Source organism: Boleophthalmus pectinirostris, unplaced genomic scaffold, assembly GCF_026225935.1.
Source record: "Boleophthalmus pectinirostris isolate CB_2022bp ecotype Guang Dong unplaced genomic scaffold, ASM2622593v1 HiC_scaffold_1, whole genome shotgun sequence".
NCBI classification, from domain to species: Eukaryota; Metazoa; Chordata; class Actinopteri; order Gobiiformes; family Gobiidae; genus Boleophthalmus; species Boleophthalmus pectinirostris.
Genome location: NW_026570970.1, coordinates 269,387 through 282,800, shown reverse-complemented (window position 1 = coordinate 282,800; position 13,414 = coordinate 269,387). Strand labels below are relative to the sequence as shown.

Below are 13,414 nucleotides of genomic sequence, written 5' to 3'. Positions count from 1 at the left end.
TGGGGTGGTCTGGGATGGTCTGGGGTGGTCTGGGGTGGTCTGGGATGGTCTGGGGTGGTCTGGGATGGTCTGGGATGGTCTGGGGTGGTCTGGGATGGTCTGGGGTGGTCTGGGGTGGTCTGAGATGGTCTGAGGTGGTCTGGGGTGGTCTGGGATGGTCTGGGGTGGTCTGGGGTGGTCTGAGGTGGTCTGAGATGGTCTGGGGTGGTCTGGGGTGGTCTGAGGTGGTCTGAGATGGTCTGGGGTGGTCTGGGATGGTCTGAGGTGGTCTGGGGTGGTCTGGGATGGTCTGAGGTGGTCTGGGATGGTCTGGAGTGGTCTGGGGTGGTCTGGGGTGGTCTGGGATGGTCTGGGGTGGTCTGGAATGGTCTGAGGTGGTCTGAGGTGGTCTGAGATGGTCTGAGATGGTCTGGGGTGGTCTGGGTGGTCTGGGGGTGGTCTGGGGTGGTCTGGGGTGGTCTGAGATGGTCTGGGGTGGTCTGAGATGGTCTGAGGTGGTCTGGGGTGGTCTGGGATGGTCTGGGGTGGTCTGGGGTGGTCTGGGTGGTCTGGATGGTCTGGGGTGGTCTGGTGGTCTGGGGTGGTCTGGGTGGTCTGGTGGTCTGGGTGGTCTGATGGTCTGGGGTGGTCTGGGGTGGTCTGGGGTGGTCTGGGGTGGTCTGGGTGGTCTGAGGTGGTCTGAGATGGTCTGGGGTGGTCTGAGATGGTCTGGGGTGGTCTGGATGGTCTAGGATGGTCTGAGATGTTATATGGACATACTGATGGTTTCATGGATGGACCTTCTGGCCCAGACCTGAGCTGAGGCAGGACTTAAAACAGTGGAGATGGTTTTACGGAAATGAGAAGATGAGATGTTAGTAGAGACACTGCAGCATTCACACTGAATCAAACAAAATAAAAGCCGATTTTTTTTTAGTGTGAATTCTGCTTCAGAAGATGGACCCTGGATGGAGGACCTGAGGTTAGAAGAGCTCATGTGGAGAAGATCTGATGAGGAACAAAGATGATGTCAGGGTCAAAGGAAACAAAGATGGTGGAGGTTTATGGAGATGAGGCGGCGTTTTACGGTTTTAAAAAAATAAAGTAGACATGTGAAACTCGGTCTAAACTCGGTCTAAACCCGGTCTAAACCCGGTCTAAACTCGGTCTAAACTCGGTCTAAACCCGGTCTAAACCCGGTCTAAACTCGGTCTAAACTCGGTCTAAACTCGGTCTAAACTTGGTCTAAACTCTGTTTAAACCCGGTCTAAACCCGGTCTAAACTTGGTCTAAACTCGGTCTAAACCCGGTCTAAACCCGGTCTAAACTCGGTCTAAACTCGGTCTAAACTTGGTCTAAACTCTGTTTAAACCCGGTCTAAACCCGGTCTAAACTTGGTCTAAACTCGTCAAAACTCGGTCTAAACCCAGTCTAAACTTGGTCTAAACTCGGTCTAAACTCGGTCTAAACTCGGTCTAAACCCGGTCTAAACTCGGTCTAAACTCGGTCTAAACTCTGTTTAAACCCAGTCTAAACTCGGTCTAAACCGGTCTAAACCGGTCTAAACTCGGTCTAAACCCGGTCTAAACCGGTCTAAACCGGTCTAAACCGGTCTAAACCGGTCTAAACCGGTCTAAACCGGTCTAAACTCTGGGTTTATGGAGATGATGGTTTTATGGTTTTAAAAAGATGAAGATGGAGGATTATGGAGGTGGAGCAAAACAAAGATGGTGATGGAGCTGTTGCTATGGTGATGAGAAGGTGGTAGATGGAGCTTTAGTTGTTGCTATGGTGATGAGACGTGGCAGATGGAGCTTTAGTTGTTGCTATGGTGATGAGACGTGACAGATGAAGCTTTAGTCGTTGCTATGGCGATGAGACGGCGGTAGATGAAGCTTTAGTCGTTGCTATGGTGATGAGAAGGTGGTAGATGGAGCTTTAGTCGTTGCTATGGTGATGAGACGTGGCAGATGGAGCTTTAGTCGTTGCTATGGTGATGAGACGTGGCAGATGGAGCTTTAGTCGTTGCTGTGGCGATGAGACAAAGATGGCGGAGGCGGCGGGCGCGGGGGCGGGCGCGGCCGGGTTACCTATGACGTTGAGGCGGGCGGCGCAGCTGACGCCCCTCGCCTCGGCCTTGATCTGGCACGTGTCGTCCATGCTGAGGCTGCGCAGCTCGAGCGTGTGGCGCCGTCCCTCCGAGCGCGTCACCACCGTGCGGCTCACGTGAACTTTGACCTCGTTGCGGTACCAGACGAACCGGCACGTCCTCGAGACTCAGCTCCAGCTCAAACATGGCCGACTCCCCCTCCTTCATCGTCAGGTCGAGGAGCGGACGAGTGAAGCCCAGACGAACGCCTGGAACGAGTACTACTGTGAGTACTACAACTACTACTACTGCAACTACTACAACTACTACTACAAGTACCACTACTACTACTGCTACTATTACTCCTACTACTACTACTACTATAAGTACTACTTCTACTACAACTGAAGAGGCCGAGTGAAGCCCAAACGCACGCGTACTACTGTGAGTACTACAAATACTACTACAACAACTACTACAACTACAACTACTACTACAACAACTACTACAACTACTACTACAACAACTACTACAACTACTACTACAACAACTACTACTACTACAAGTACCACTACTGCTACTGCTACCGCTAGTACTACTCCTACTACTATAAGTACTACTACTACTACTACTACTACTACTACTGAATAGGCTGAGTGAAGCCCAGACCCACGCCTTCAAGTATTTATGCAAGATTTATGAGTACTACGAGTACTACTACTGTTATTACTACTACTGCTACTCTGAGTACTACTACAAATACTATTACAACTACTACTACTACTACTGCTACTACTGCTGCTACTACTACTTCTGCAACTACTACTGAAGAGGCTGAGTGAAGCCCAAGTACAAGTACTCCTCCTCCTCCTCACCTTCCACCTTGAGCTCGGCGGTGCTCTTCAGCCCCTGCACCTCGACCGTGTACTGCGCCTCATCCTCAAACTGACAGTTGTTGATGACGAGGAGGTGCCTGTTGCCGTTGGCGATGATCTCGTGTTTGGGGCTCTGCGTGATGACGTCGTCTCCTCTGAACCACAGAACCTTCGGCACCTCCTTCGTCACCGAGCACTGGAACTGAGCCTGTTTGTTCTCCGGCACCGCCACGTCCTTCAGCCGCTCCACGAACGCCAGCTCCACCTCTGGACGACAGCACACCGGGTTACACCACCCGCACGACACTTACTGTCACCGGGATGTTTCGAAGGGACATTTCAGCAGATGATTTCAGATGATTTCAAGTGATTTCAGGTGATATCAGGTGCTGATTTCAGGAGATTTCAGGTGATTCCAGGAGATTTCAGGTGATTTCAGGTGATTTGAGCGGCAGAGATGGCGAGTTTGTGAAGGAAAGAGGGTTTAAATGTTTTGAAGAGTTTCGTACTCACCTGGGTTCAGTCACGGACCTGAGCTGATGCACAAAAAAGACTTTGAGCTAAAACAAACTTCACATTGAACAGAACACAGTGTAAAGTTTTTAGGGATGCACCGATCCTATACTGGAATCCGAGATTGGGTATCGGAGACCAAATATCAGTCCAGCCGATATCCTGCGTGGACACGTACTGTAAATAAAAACTGGTCGAGATAAATCACAGACGCATAAAACCGAACGATCCCAGAACAGTTCCAGAAAGATTCTATTACTGGACTCGGTATCGGAGCTGGAAAAGTTGGATCGGTGCATCCCTAGTGTGCGTGGGGGTTTTGGAGGCTGTTGGTGCAGAAGGACAGACACCACTCTGTCAGTCTGCCCCAGGGCGGCTGTGGCGGCGCAGAGAGAGACCTCCACCGTGTCGTTTCAAATTGTAATCGTCAAAAGTCTCGTAAGAAAACACAGAATCACAAACGTGTTTAAAGTGTTTTGCTGCTGTTGAGACGATGATCCTCTGCTCCAGCTCAGAGCAGAACACAAGAGACAACTGTGACCGAGCACTTCAGGACAGGTGCAGGACAGGTGCAGGACAGGTGCTGGGCAGGTGTTGTGTGTTGGACAGGTGCTGGACAGGTGTTGGACAGGTGTTGGACAGGTGTTGTGTTGGGCAGGTGTTGGGCAGGTGTGGGACAGGTGTTGGACAGGTGTTGTGTTGGGCAGGTGTTGGGCAGGTGTGGGACAGGTGTTGGACAGGTGTTGTGTGTTGGACAGGTGTCGGACAGGTGTCGAACAGGTGTCGGACAGGTGTTGGACAGGTGTCGGACAGGTGTTGAACAGGTGTCGGACAGGTGTCGGACAGGTGTCGAACAGGTGTCGGACAGGTGTTGAACAGGTGTCGGACAGGTGTCGGACAGGTATTGTGTGTTGGAAAGGTGTCGGACAGGTGTCGGACAGGTGTTGGTTTGGACAGGTGTTGTGTGGACAGGTGTGGACAGGTGTCGGACAGGTGTCGGACAGGTGTTGGACAGGTGTCGGACAGGTGTTGGACAGGTGTTGGACAGGTGTTGGACAGGTATCGGACAGGTGTTGTGTGTTGGACAGGTGTCGGACAGGTGTCGGACAGGTGTCGGACAGGTGTTGGACAGGTGTTGGACAGGTGTTGTGTGTTGGACAGGTATCGGACAGGTGTCGGACAGGTGTTGGACAGGTGTTGGACAGGTGTCGGACAGGTGTTGTGTGTTGGACAGGTGTCGGACAGGTGTTGGACAGGTGTTGGACAGGTATCGGACAGGTGTTGTGTGTTGGACAGGTGTCGGACAGGTGTTGGACAGGTGTTGGACAGGTATCGGACAGGTGTCGGACAGGTGTTGGGCAGGTGTTGGGCAGGTGTTGGGTTGGACAGGTGTTGGACACTTCTGTAGGATGTTGTGTGTTGTTGTGCCCTTGAGCAGGACACTTCTGTAGGATGTTGTGTGTTGTTGTGCCCTTGAGCAGGACACTTCTGTAGGATGTTGTGTGTTGTTGTGCCCTTGAGCAGGACACTTCTGTAGGATGTTGTGTGTTGTTGTGCCCTTGAGCAGGACACTTCTGTAGGATGTTGTGTGTTGTTGTGCCCTTGAGCAGTACCTCTGACGGTGAGCATGGCCGAGGTGTTGGCGTTCAAGGCCTGGTAGGACACTTCTCCGGCCTGATCCAGCTGAACGTTCTTCAGGGTCAGGAACCTCTTCTTTCCCTCCATCTTGATGTCCACGGTCTGAAGAGGAGCAGAGTAGAGAGCTCAGGGTTTGTCAGGATCATGTGGAGATGTTACGTGGAGATGTTGGACCACCGTTCGGGACTCACCGGGGACCGCGTCAGCACCTGTCCTCTCAGCTTCCATTCTCCAGCCACGTCCTCCTCTGAGATCTCTGTGTTAAACTTGGCCTCCTCCTTCTCCATCACCTCCACGTTCTCCAGGGGCTTCAGGATCTCCGCCTCACGCTCTGAAGAGAGGAACACCAAACATGTCAAGAACACGCCAGGAACACGCCAAGAAGACATCTTCCGAGATCTACTCTCTGGTCTTGTGTTTAATCTCTTGTCAGGGTTTCAGTCTGTTTTCTGGTCTCTGGTCCTGGTCCTGGTCCAGTCTCTGGTCCCTGGTTTCGTACCTCCCAGGGTGAGCTTGGCGCTGTATCTTCTGTCCTCCACCTCCAGCGTGTAGTCGGAAACATCTCCAGGTTGGCAGTTGTTGATGGTCAGGGAGACGTTGGGTCCGTCCTTCTGGATCTGGACTTTGTCCGAGGGCTGCAGCTCCGTGTCGCCCTTCAGCCACTTCCAGTTGGGCGTGTCCTTGAAGAGCTCGCCCTTGAACGTGGCGCTGGCCTTTGGCTTCACGTGCTGGTCCCTCAGGGGCTTCACCAACCAGTCCTTAATGATCTCTGAGGAACACAGGAGAAGAAGGAGCAGTGAAGAAGATCTGAACCAGGTCTAAACCAGGACTAAACCAGGTCTAAACTAACACTGAACCAGGACTAAACCAGGACTAAACCAGGTCTAAACTAACACTGAACCAGGTCTAAACCAGGTCTAGATGGAGCAGTGAGACCTTCAGACTGTGAGGACAGACCTAACCATGAAGAAGATCTAAGCTGGGACTAAACCAGGACTAAACCAGGTCTATGTCCCGTCATAAGCCCCACCGGCTGTGCCCTAAGCCCCGCCCCCTGACTCACCGATGACCTTGACGTTGGTGGAGGTGACCACGTCCTCCTGCCCTTCGACGGCGCAGGTGTAGAGCCCCGCCTCCTCGTCCGTGGCGTTCTGGATGGTGATGGCGTGCTGCATGCCGATCACGTTGATGGCGATCTTTCCCGCCTTCTTCTTGATGGCGGCACCGTTTCGTTTCCACACGACGTCACGTTCTTTGTTCAGCTCGCACGTCAAGTACATGGGCTGCCCCTTCATGCACGACGTCTCGGGCTCCAGCTCCTTCAGCCACTTCACCGGCAGCTCTGAAGGAAGAAACCAGGTCTAAACCAGGTCTGGACCAGGACTAAACCAGGACTAAACAGAACTAAACCCAGACTAAACCAGGACTATCTCAGTTCTCTGTACCTTCTACGATGAGCTTGGCGGTGCAGGTGACCTCTTTCCCGGCGTTCCGGGCGACGCAGGTGTACTCTCCGGTGTCCGACAGCTGCACGTCGATGATGTGGAGCTTTCGGTCTTTCCCGTCTGAGTAGAACTTGTGTTTGGGACCTTCTCTGATGTTTCCTCCGTCCTTCATCCAGGACGTGACGGCGGTGGAAGGAGAAATCTCACACTCGAACACCGCCGAGGAACCGATGGACTCGGCCTCCTGAAGACGAGAGGAGGAGAGTAAATAGTAAAGGCTAAACCAGGACTAAACCAGGACTAAATCAGGTCTGAACCAGGACTAACCGTGAGCACGATGTCTTGGATCTTCTTGGTGAATTTGAGGGGCACAGCCTTGAGTTTGAATCCTCCAAAAGGTTCCTCTGGAGGAGAAGGACCTTTACCTCCAGGTCTGAGTCCCCGACCTCGGTCTCCAGGGGACGGGGTCTGCCGGGCTGTGGGAGGCAGGGCATCCAGGTTAGAGCCAGGACTAAACCAGGACTAAGCAGGACCTGGGCTTTGAACCAGGACCAGGTTTCAGTGGGTCAGGAAATTGAAGCCAAGTCTAAACTAGACTTAAATCAGGACTATACCAGGACTAAACTAGGACTAGAGTTGGCCTGAACCAGAACTAAACCAGTTCTAAACTAGAATTAAACCAGGTTTAAACCAGGACTAAACCAGGTCTAAACTAGGACTAAACCAGGACTAATCCAGGACTATACCAAACTAATTCAAATCTAAACTAGTTGTGAACCAGGTCTAGAACTAAACCCCGTCCCAGGGCCTGGCTTCGGACCTGGCTCCAGACCTGGGTCAGGATCTGGGTCAGGATCTGGGTCAGGATCTGGGTCAGGACCTGGACCGGTTCTACAGTGACTCAGCTACTTTGACACAAAATGGCCGCCATGAGGAAACCTCAAAATGGCGTCCAAAACAAACAGGAAGAGGAAGTGGTGAGAGTGAAACGTAAACAAATGTTTCTGAGTAAAGACGTGATTTAAAGACGGATTTAGTGATGAAAGGGTTAGAAAAGAAAAGGAAAAAACTATTAAAGGTTTTGGGTTAAAACAAGACAGAGACAAACCAGGACTAAACGTGGACTAAACCTGGACTAAACCAGGACTAAACCTGGACTAAACCTGGACAAAAGCAGGACTAAACCTGGACTGAACATGAACAGGGAACATGAAGAGATGAGGAGTTATTTGAGATGTTTTTTTATGAAAGTCTCACCACCAAATCCTCGGCCGCGTCCTTTGAGGGGCTCCTCTGCCGGTTTACCATCTGAAACGAAGTGAAAACTTTTAAAAAAGAGGAAAAAAACGAAACGAAGAAGTGAAGTGAAGGATGGAACAGGAGCCAAGACGGAGGACAGACACGAGACGCAGATGTTTATGAAGGTGTTTCAAGACGAAGACAAGATCATGGACGGTTAAACAAGATGGAAGAAGATTAAAATAAATGAAGAATGAGTTTTGTTTTTTACAGCTGAGAGATGAAGAAACAAAGAACAAGAGTTTATCTGATGAAGAAGACAAGATGGAGGACGATAAACCTTCTCAACCTGGACAAATAAGATGAAATTAACCAAAAGATGAGTTTAGTTTACGGTTAATGGATGAAGACAAAGATGGTGAAGATGATTTTTGGACGTTTTGGATGAAGAAAACAAGAAAACAAGATGATGGACAGTCTGGTGAAGATGGAGGACAAACGAGACACAAAATGTGGAGACAGTTTCCGGTGTGACACAGATGTTTAAAAACGTGGAGATCTCTTATGGAGGATGGAGAAAGCAAAGCAAGACAAAGATTATATCTGAGCAGGCTTTGGTGGAGAAGCAGATGAAATGACCAAATGAGATGGTCGTTTGAGGATGAAATGGATTTGTGGAGATGGTGAGATGTTCTGGCAGCTCCCTGATCACCTCGTTTCGCTCCCGTCGGCCCCGGGACCTCTCTGGCTCCGTCGGTCTCGGTCCAGTCCTGATCTGGTACCATCTCCCAGGCCCAGACCTCGTCCTGGTCTTGGTCTGGTTCCTGGGCCTGCTCTTCAGACACCTCCTCCTCTGGTTGGGTGGGGACCTTCTCCACCTGGATGCTCCTCGGCGACACCTCCTTCACCAGAGGAAGCCTGCTCTCGTCGCCAGGTTTGGGTGGAGATTTCTTCTGCTCCACCGGTTTCGCCTCAGATGGTTCTTCTTTCTTTGGAGATGTTCTGAGTTTTGGTTTAGGTTCTGGTTTAGGTTCTGGTTTAGGTTCTGCTCTGGGTTGTAGTTTAGGGACTTTTTCAGACTCTGCGGGAGACGCTTTCTTCTCTGGAGTCTTCCTCAGCTCCACTGGTTTAATCTCTTCTTTTTCTTTAGGAGATCGTTTTTGCACCGGCGTCTTCTTCAGCTGAACCGGTTTAGTCTCGGGCGGTTCTTCTTTCTGTGACTTGAGTTTAGATTCTGGTTTAGGGACTTTTGGAGGAGCTGTCTTCTCCTCTGGTTTAGTTTTGGTCGGTTCTTCTGCCTTGGGTTTAGGGATCTTCTCAACCTTCTCCTGCTCTGGTTTAGGTTCTGGTGTCTTTTTCAACTCTGTTTCTTTCGGACTTGGTTTTGGCTCCTTCGTCTTCATCTCCTCTGGTTTAGGCAAACGAACCCTCTCCTGTGTGTCCCTCTCTCTCTCCACCCTCTCCCTCTCTTTCTTCTCCTCCGTCACGACCGCCTCTCCTCCCTCCTCCCTCGCTCTCTCCTTCTCTTTCTCCTGTTTCTGTTTCTCAAACGGTTTCAACGTCACCACCTCCTGCTCCTCTGGTTTCTTCGGTAACAGTTTGATTTTGCGTTTGGTTAAATCCGGCTCTGGTTCTGGCTCCTTCTCGGTTTTTGGCGTCCTCTCCCATCTTCCTCGCTCCTCCTCTTTGGTCTCCGGTTCGGTTTTCTCCTCCTCCTGCACTCGGATCGTCTCCTCTTTCGCTCTCTCCTCCCTGATCCTCCTCTCCACGGTCAGGATCTCTCTGTCCTCTCTCTCGTGGAGTTTTTTAACCGTCAGTTCTTCGTCGTAGACTCTCGTCACTTCGCTCTTGTGGCTGACCACCTCTTTCTCTGGTTCCTTCGGTTTCGTTGGAACCTTTTTCAGCGTCACTTTCTCCATCTCTGGCTCGGCGGGTTTGGGAGATCTTTGCACCGGTTTGAGTTTCACCTCCTCCGTCTTCTCCTCGTCTTGGGGCAGTTTTGAAATCTTCTTCTTCTCGATTTTTCCCTCTGGCGTCTCTGTCTTTTCTTTTGGACTTTTCTCCGCTCGTTTCCACGGTTCTTTCTGCGGCGCCTCCTCGTCCCTCGCCTGCCTCTGCGCCTCCTCGGCCTGCTCTAGCGCCACCGTGTGTTCTTCTGCTGTAAACACGCGCTCCATTCGCCCGATGCCCAGGATCTCTCTGTCCTCTCTCTCTCGGAGCTGATGCACGAACATTTCCGTGTCTGTGACTTTTGTGATTTCAGCCGTCACTGTTTCCACCTCCTTCTTTGGTTCTTTTGGTTTTGACGGGATTTTTTTAAGTGTCACTTTTTCGATCTCGACTTTCGGTGACATTTCTCTCTTCATAGCGTCTTTCTGTGGCTTAAGAACCTTCGGCTTCTCGATGATTTCAGGTTTTTCTTCCTGCGTTTTGGGAGATTTTTGCACCGGTTTGAGTTTCACCTCCTCTGTTTTCTCCTCCTCTTTCGGTAATTTTGAGATCCTCTTTTTCTGCACTTCTTCAGTTTTTGTTTCAGTCTCTTTGTGAGTTATTTTTTCTTGTTTTCGTGCCGGCGCCTCCTCGTGCCTCACTTCCCTCTGCACCTCCTCGGCCTGCTCTAGAACCTCCGTGTGTTCTTCTGCTGTAAACTCGCGCTCCATTCGCCCGATGCTCAGGATCTCTCTGTCCTCTCTCTCGTGGAGTTTTTTAACCGTCAGTTGTTCGTCGTAGACTCTCGTCACTTTACTTTTGTGGGTGATCACCTCTTTCTCCAGTTCTTTCGGTTTCGTCGGCACCTTTTTCAGCATCACTTTCTCCATCTCTGGTTCGGCAGGTTTAGGAGATCTCGGTGTTGGTTTAAGTTTAATCTCCTCCTTTATCTCCTCCGCTTTTGGCAGTTTTGAAACCTTCTTTCTTTCCACCTCTCCTGCTGTTTCTGTGGTCTTTGGAGTTTTTGGTTTCTCCTCTGGTTTGTGGTCTTCTCGTTTCACCTCCTCCTTCGTCTCCTCCTCTCTTTTCTTGGCTCTCTCTTTTGTTTCTGGCCGTTTGTCCAGTTTTTCTGGTTTGATTTTACCTGTGTCTTTGCTCTGCTCAGGCTCAGGCCGAAGTGGAGCTTTTGGTTCTAAAGGTGGAACTGTGTTTGGGAACAACAGAACTTCAAGAATACACAGAACCCAGACAGAACCCACATAAAACACACACAGAACCCAGACAGAACCCAGACAGAACCCATGGTATGTGACTTCTCTGGGGCATTAAAGAGGGGGTATGTCCTTTTCTAAATAACCGCGCAGAACTTTACAACTATAAAACAAAGAAAGCTGAGAACATCGACTGTCTGAGCATAATTCCGGCATTATCCACTCGTGCTCCGTTCATTTTGATTGAAGAGTGTAGTGAGTCTAAACCCTCGATGCTCTGAGCGTCTTTGTTCATAAGTGCAGAGATTTTTCAAATAAATGGAAAATGACACATCCTGGTCTGTGGGATTGTGCATCTGTTGTTATTTTTATGTTCAGGTTTATTTGAGTCCAAATGTCCAAATCCAAATGTAAAAACCTCTCAGGTCTGGAGGGTTCAACTGTGACACGTCACATATTTAGATCTGTGTTAATTTTATTGTTTTAAAAATGTTTTATTTGCCCAAAACAACAGATTCTCATGTTTTATAAGTTTCTCTTTCGTCACTCAGAGTCTCCCCTCCCTTTGCTCTCTGTGCTAAGTCACTCCCCCTTCGCAGTTTTGTGTCATGTTTTTGTATTTTTATGGAGAATTGTCGTGTGGGAGCCTGGGGGATGTAGGCTTGTGGGCGGAGCCTCGTACAGGCTCGTACCGCTAACCGTAAGGAGGGTTTCTAGATCACTAGATGACTCAGACATGCACGGATGAGTCTAAAACTTCTTCAGACAGATTTGTGACGAGGAGCAACGTTAGAACACGAGTGTGAAAGTCGATTTGGAGTCATACCCCCGCTTTAAGTCCAGACACTGAGAAATACAAATAATCACCTCAAGGTTTAAAATGATTTAAACGTGTCTAAAGTGTTTAAAGTTTTGTTGAAACTGTTTAAAGAGTTTAAAGTGTCGCTGCATTTACTGTAAAACTGTAGTTTGGTTTGAATGTGGAGAGAGTGAAATGTGGAATACCTTTAGTGGGTCCAGGGGCAGAGACGGGCCCTTTGTCTGCAAGAAGGTCCACAAGAGAAGAAATTAACCACAGACACATGGACGGAGAGAAAAACAGAGGGAGAGACAAAATAGACAGCAGAGAAGGTTAGTTTGAAGTGGAAACGAAGGATTTTTACATTAAAATATCAGAAAAGAAAAGGAGCAAGAATAAAACAGACAGGAAGTGCAGACCTTCACATTAAAAGACTGTACGTGTACATTTCACAGAACAGTGAGACTTTCACAGTAAAAGTCCTCACACACATGTATTTCACAATAAAAGCCTGTAGGTACCTTCAGGAGGAGCGGCCTCTGGAGACACGGCTCCTTTGGTCGGTTTGGCCTCCACTGGAGCTATAAGAAGACCAGGGTTAGACCGGGTTTAGACCGGCTTTAGACCAGGGTTAGACCAGAAGAAAGACCAAGTCCAGGTCTGGTCGAGTCCTGATAGAGTCCTGGTTCAGTTCTGGTTTCGTCTTGTTTTGTTATGTGGTCTAGTTCTGGTTCAGTCCTGGCTCAGTCCTGGCTCAGTCCTAGTCTGGTCTGGACTTGGTCTTTCTCTGGTCCAGGTGTCTTGGACAGTAAAATGTCCATTGATCGGGACAAAACACAAGATTATAGGAGAAACATGAGAAGAGTTAGAACATAGAGACATTCAGAAGAAAAGTGGACCAGAGCTGGACCACAGAGACCTGAAGTACCTTGGACCTCCTCAAACGGAGCGGCAGGTTTGGGCGGAGACGGTTGGCGAGCGGCCCTCTGGTCTTCAACGGGCGAAACTTAAGAATGAAAAGAACCAAGATCACAACCAGAACGACACAGGAGCTAAACCAGGAGGACTACAAGTACAGAGGAGAAAAACTACAAAACAGAACAGGAAGTGAGACAGACGAGGAAAAGCCCAACTGTAGGACTACAAACTGAAACAGGAAAAACTACAAATCTGGACAGGAAGAGACTAGAACCAAAACAAAAACACAAAAATCCTTAAATTTAAAAGGACTACAAATACAGAATAAAAAAAATACATAACAAAAAAACTACAAAACCGGACAGGAAGTGAGACAGACGAGAACAGGAAAAGACCAACTACAGGACTACAAACTGAAACAGGAAAAAAACTACAAAACAGGACAGGAAGCAGTTCAGATGCAGACAGGAAGAGACCAAAATTATAGCCAGAACTACTGAGGAGCTAAAGCAGGAGGAAAAACTACAAAACAGAACAGGAAGACTAAATCAAAACAGAAACACAAAAGTACTGAAATTTAAAAGGACTACAAATACAGAATAAAAAACTACAAAACAGGACAGGAAGTGGGACAGACAAGGAAAAGCCCAACTATAGGACTACAAACTGAAACAGGAAAAACTACAAATCTGGACAGGAAGAGACTAGAACCAAAACAAAAATACAAAAATCCTCAAATTAAAAAGGACTACAAATACAGAATAAAAAAAACCTACATA

At 49.1% G+C, this 13,414-nt stretch overlaps 1 protein-coding gene across 1 annotated transcript in view; it reads right to left on the bottom strand.

Annotated features, from left to right (window-relative positions):
* Window positions 1-13,414, bottom strand: part of LOC110165165 (titin-like) — a 243,161-nt gene that overhangs the window by 127,781 nt on the left and 101,966 nt on the right. Inside the window, 14 exon segments of the mRNA XM_055150484.1 lie at window positions 2,070-2,235; window positions 2,237-2,337; window positions 2,944-3,210; window positions 5,070-5,196; window positions 5,286-5,425; window positions 5,594-5,863; window positions 6,158-6,436; window positions 6,540-6,783; window positions 6,867-7,015; window positions 7,797-7,847; window positions 8,491-10,911; window positions 11,924-11,959; window positions 12,239-12,298; window positions 12,646-12,723. Coding sequence (XP_055006459.1) covers window positions 2,070-2,235; window positions 2,237-2,337; window positions 2,944-3,210; window positions 5,070-5,196; window positions 5,286-5,425; window positions 5,594-5,863; window positions 6,158-6,436; window positions 6,540-6,783; window positions 6,867-7,015; window positions 7,797-7,847; window positions 8,491-10,911; window positions 11,924-11,959; window positions 12,239-12,298; window positions 12,646-12,723 — 4,389 coding nt within the window.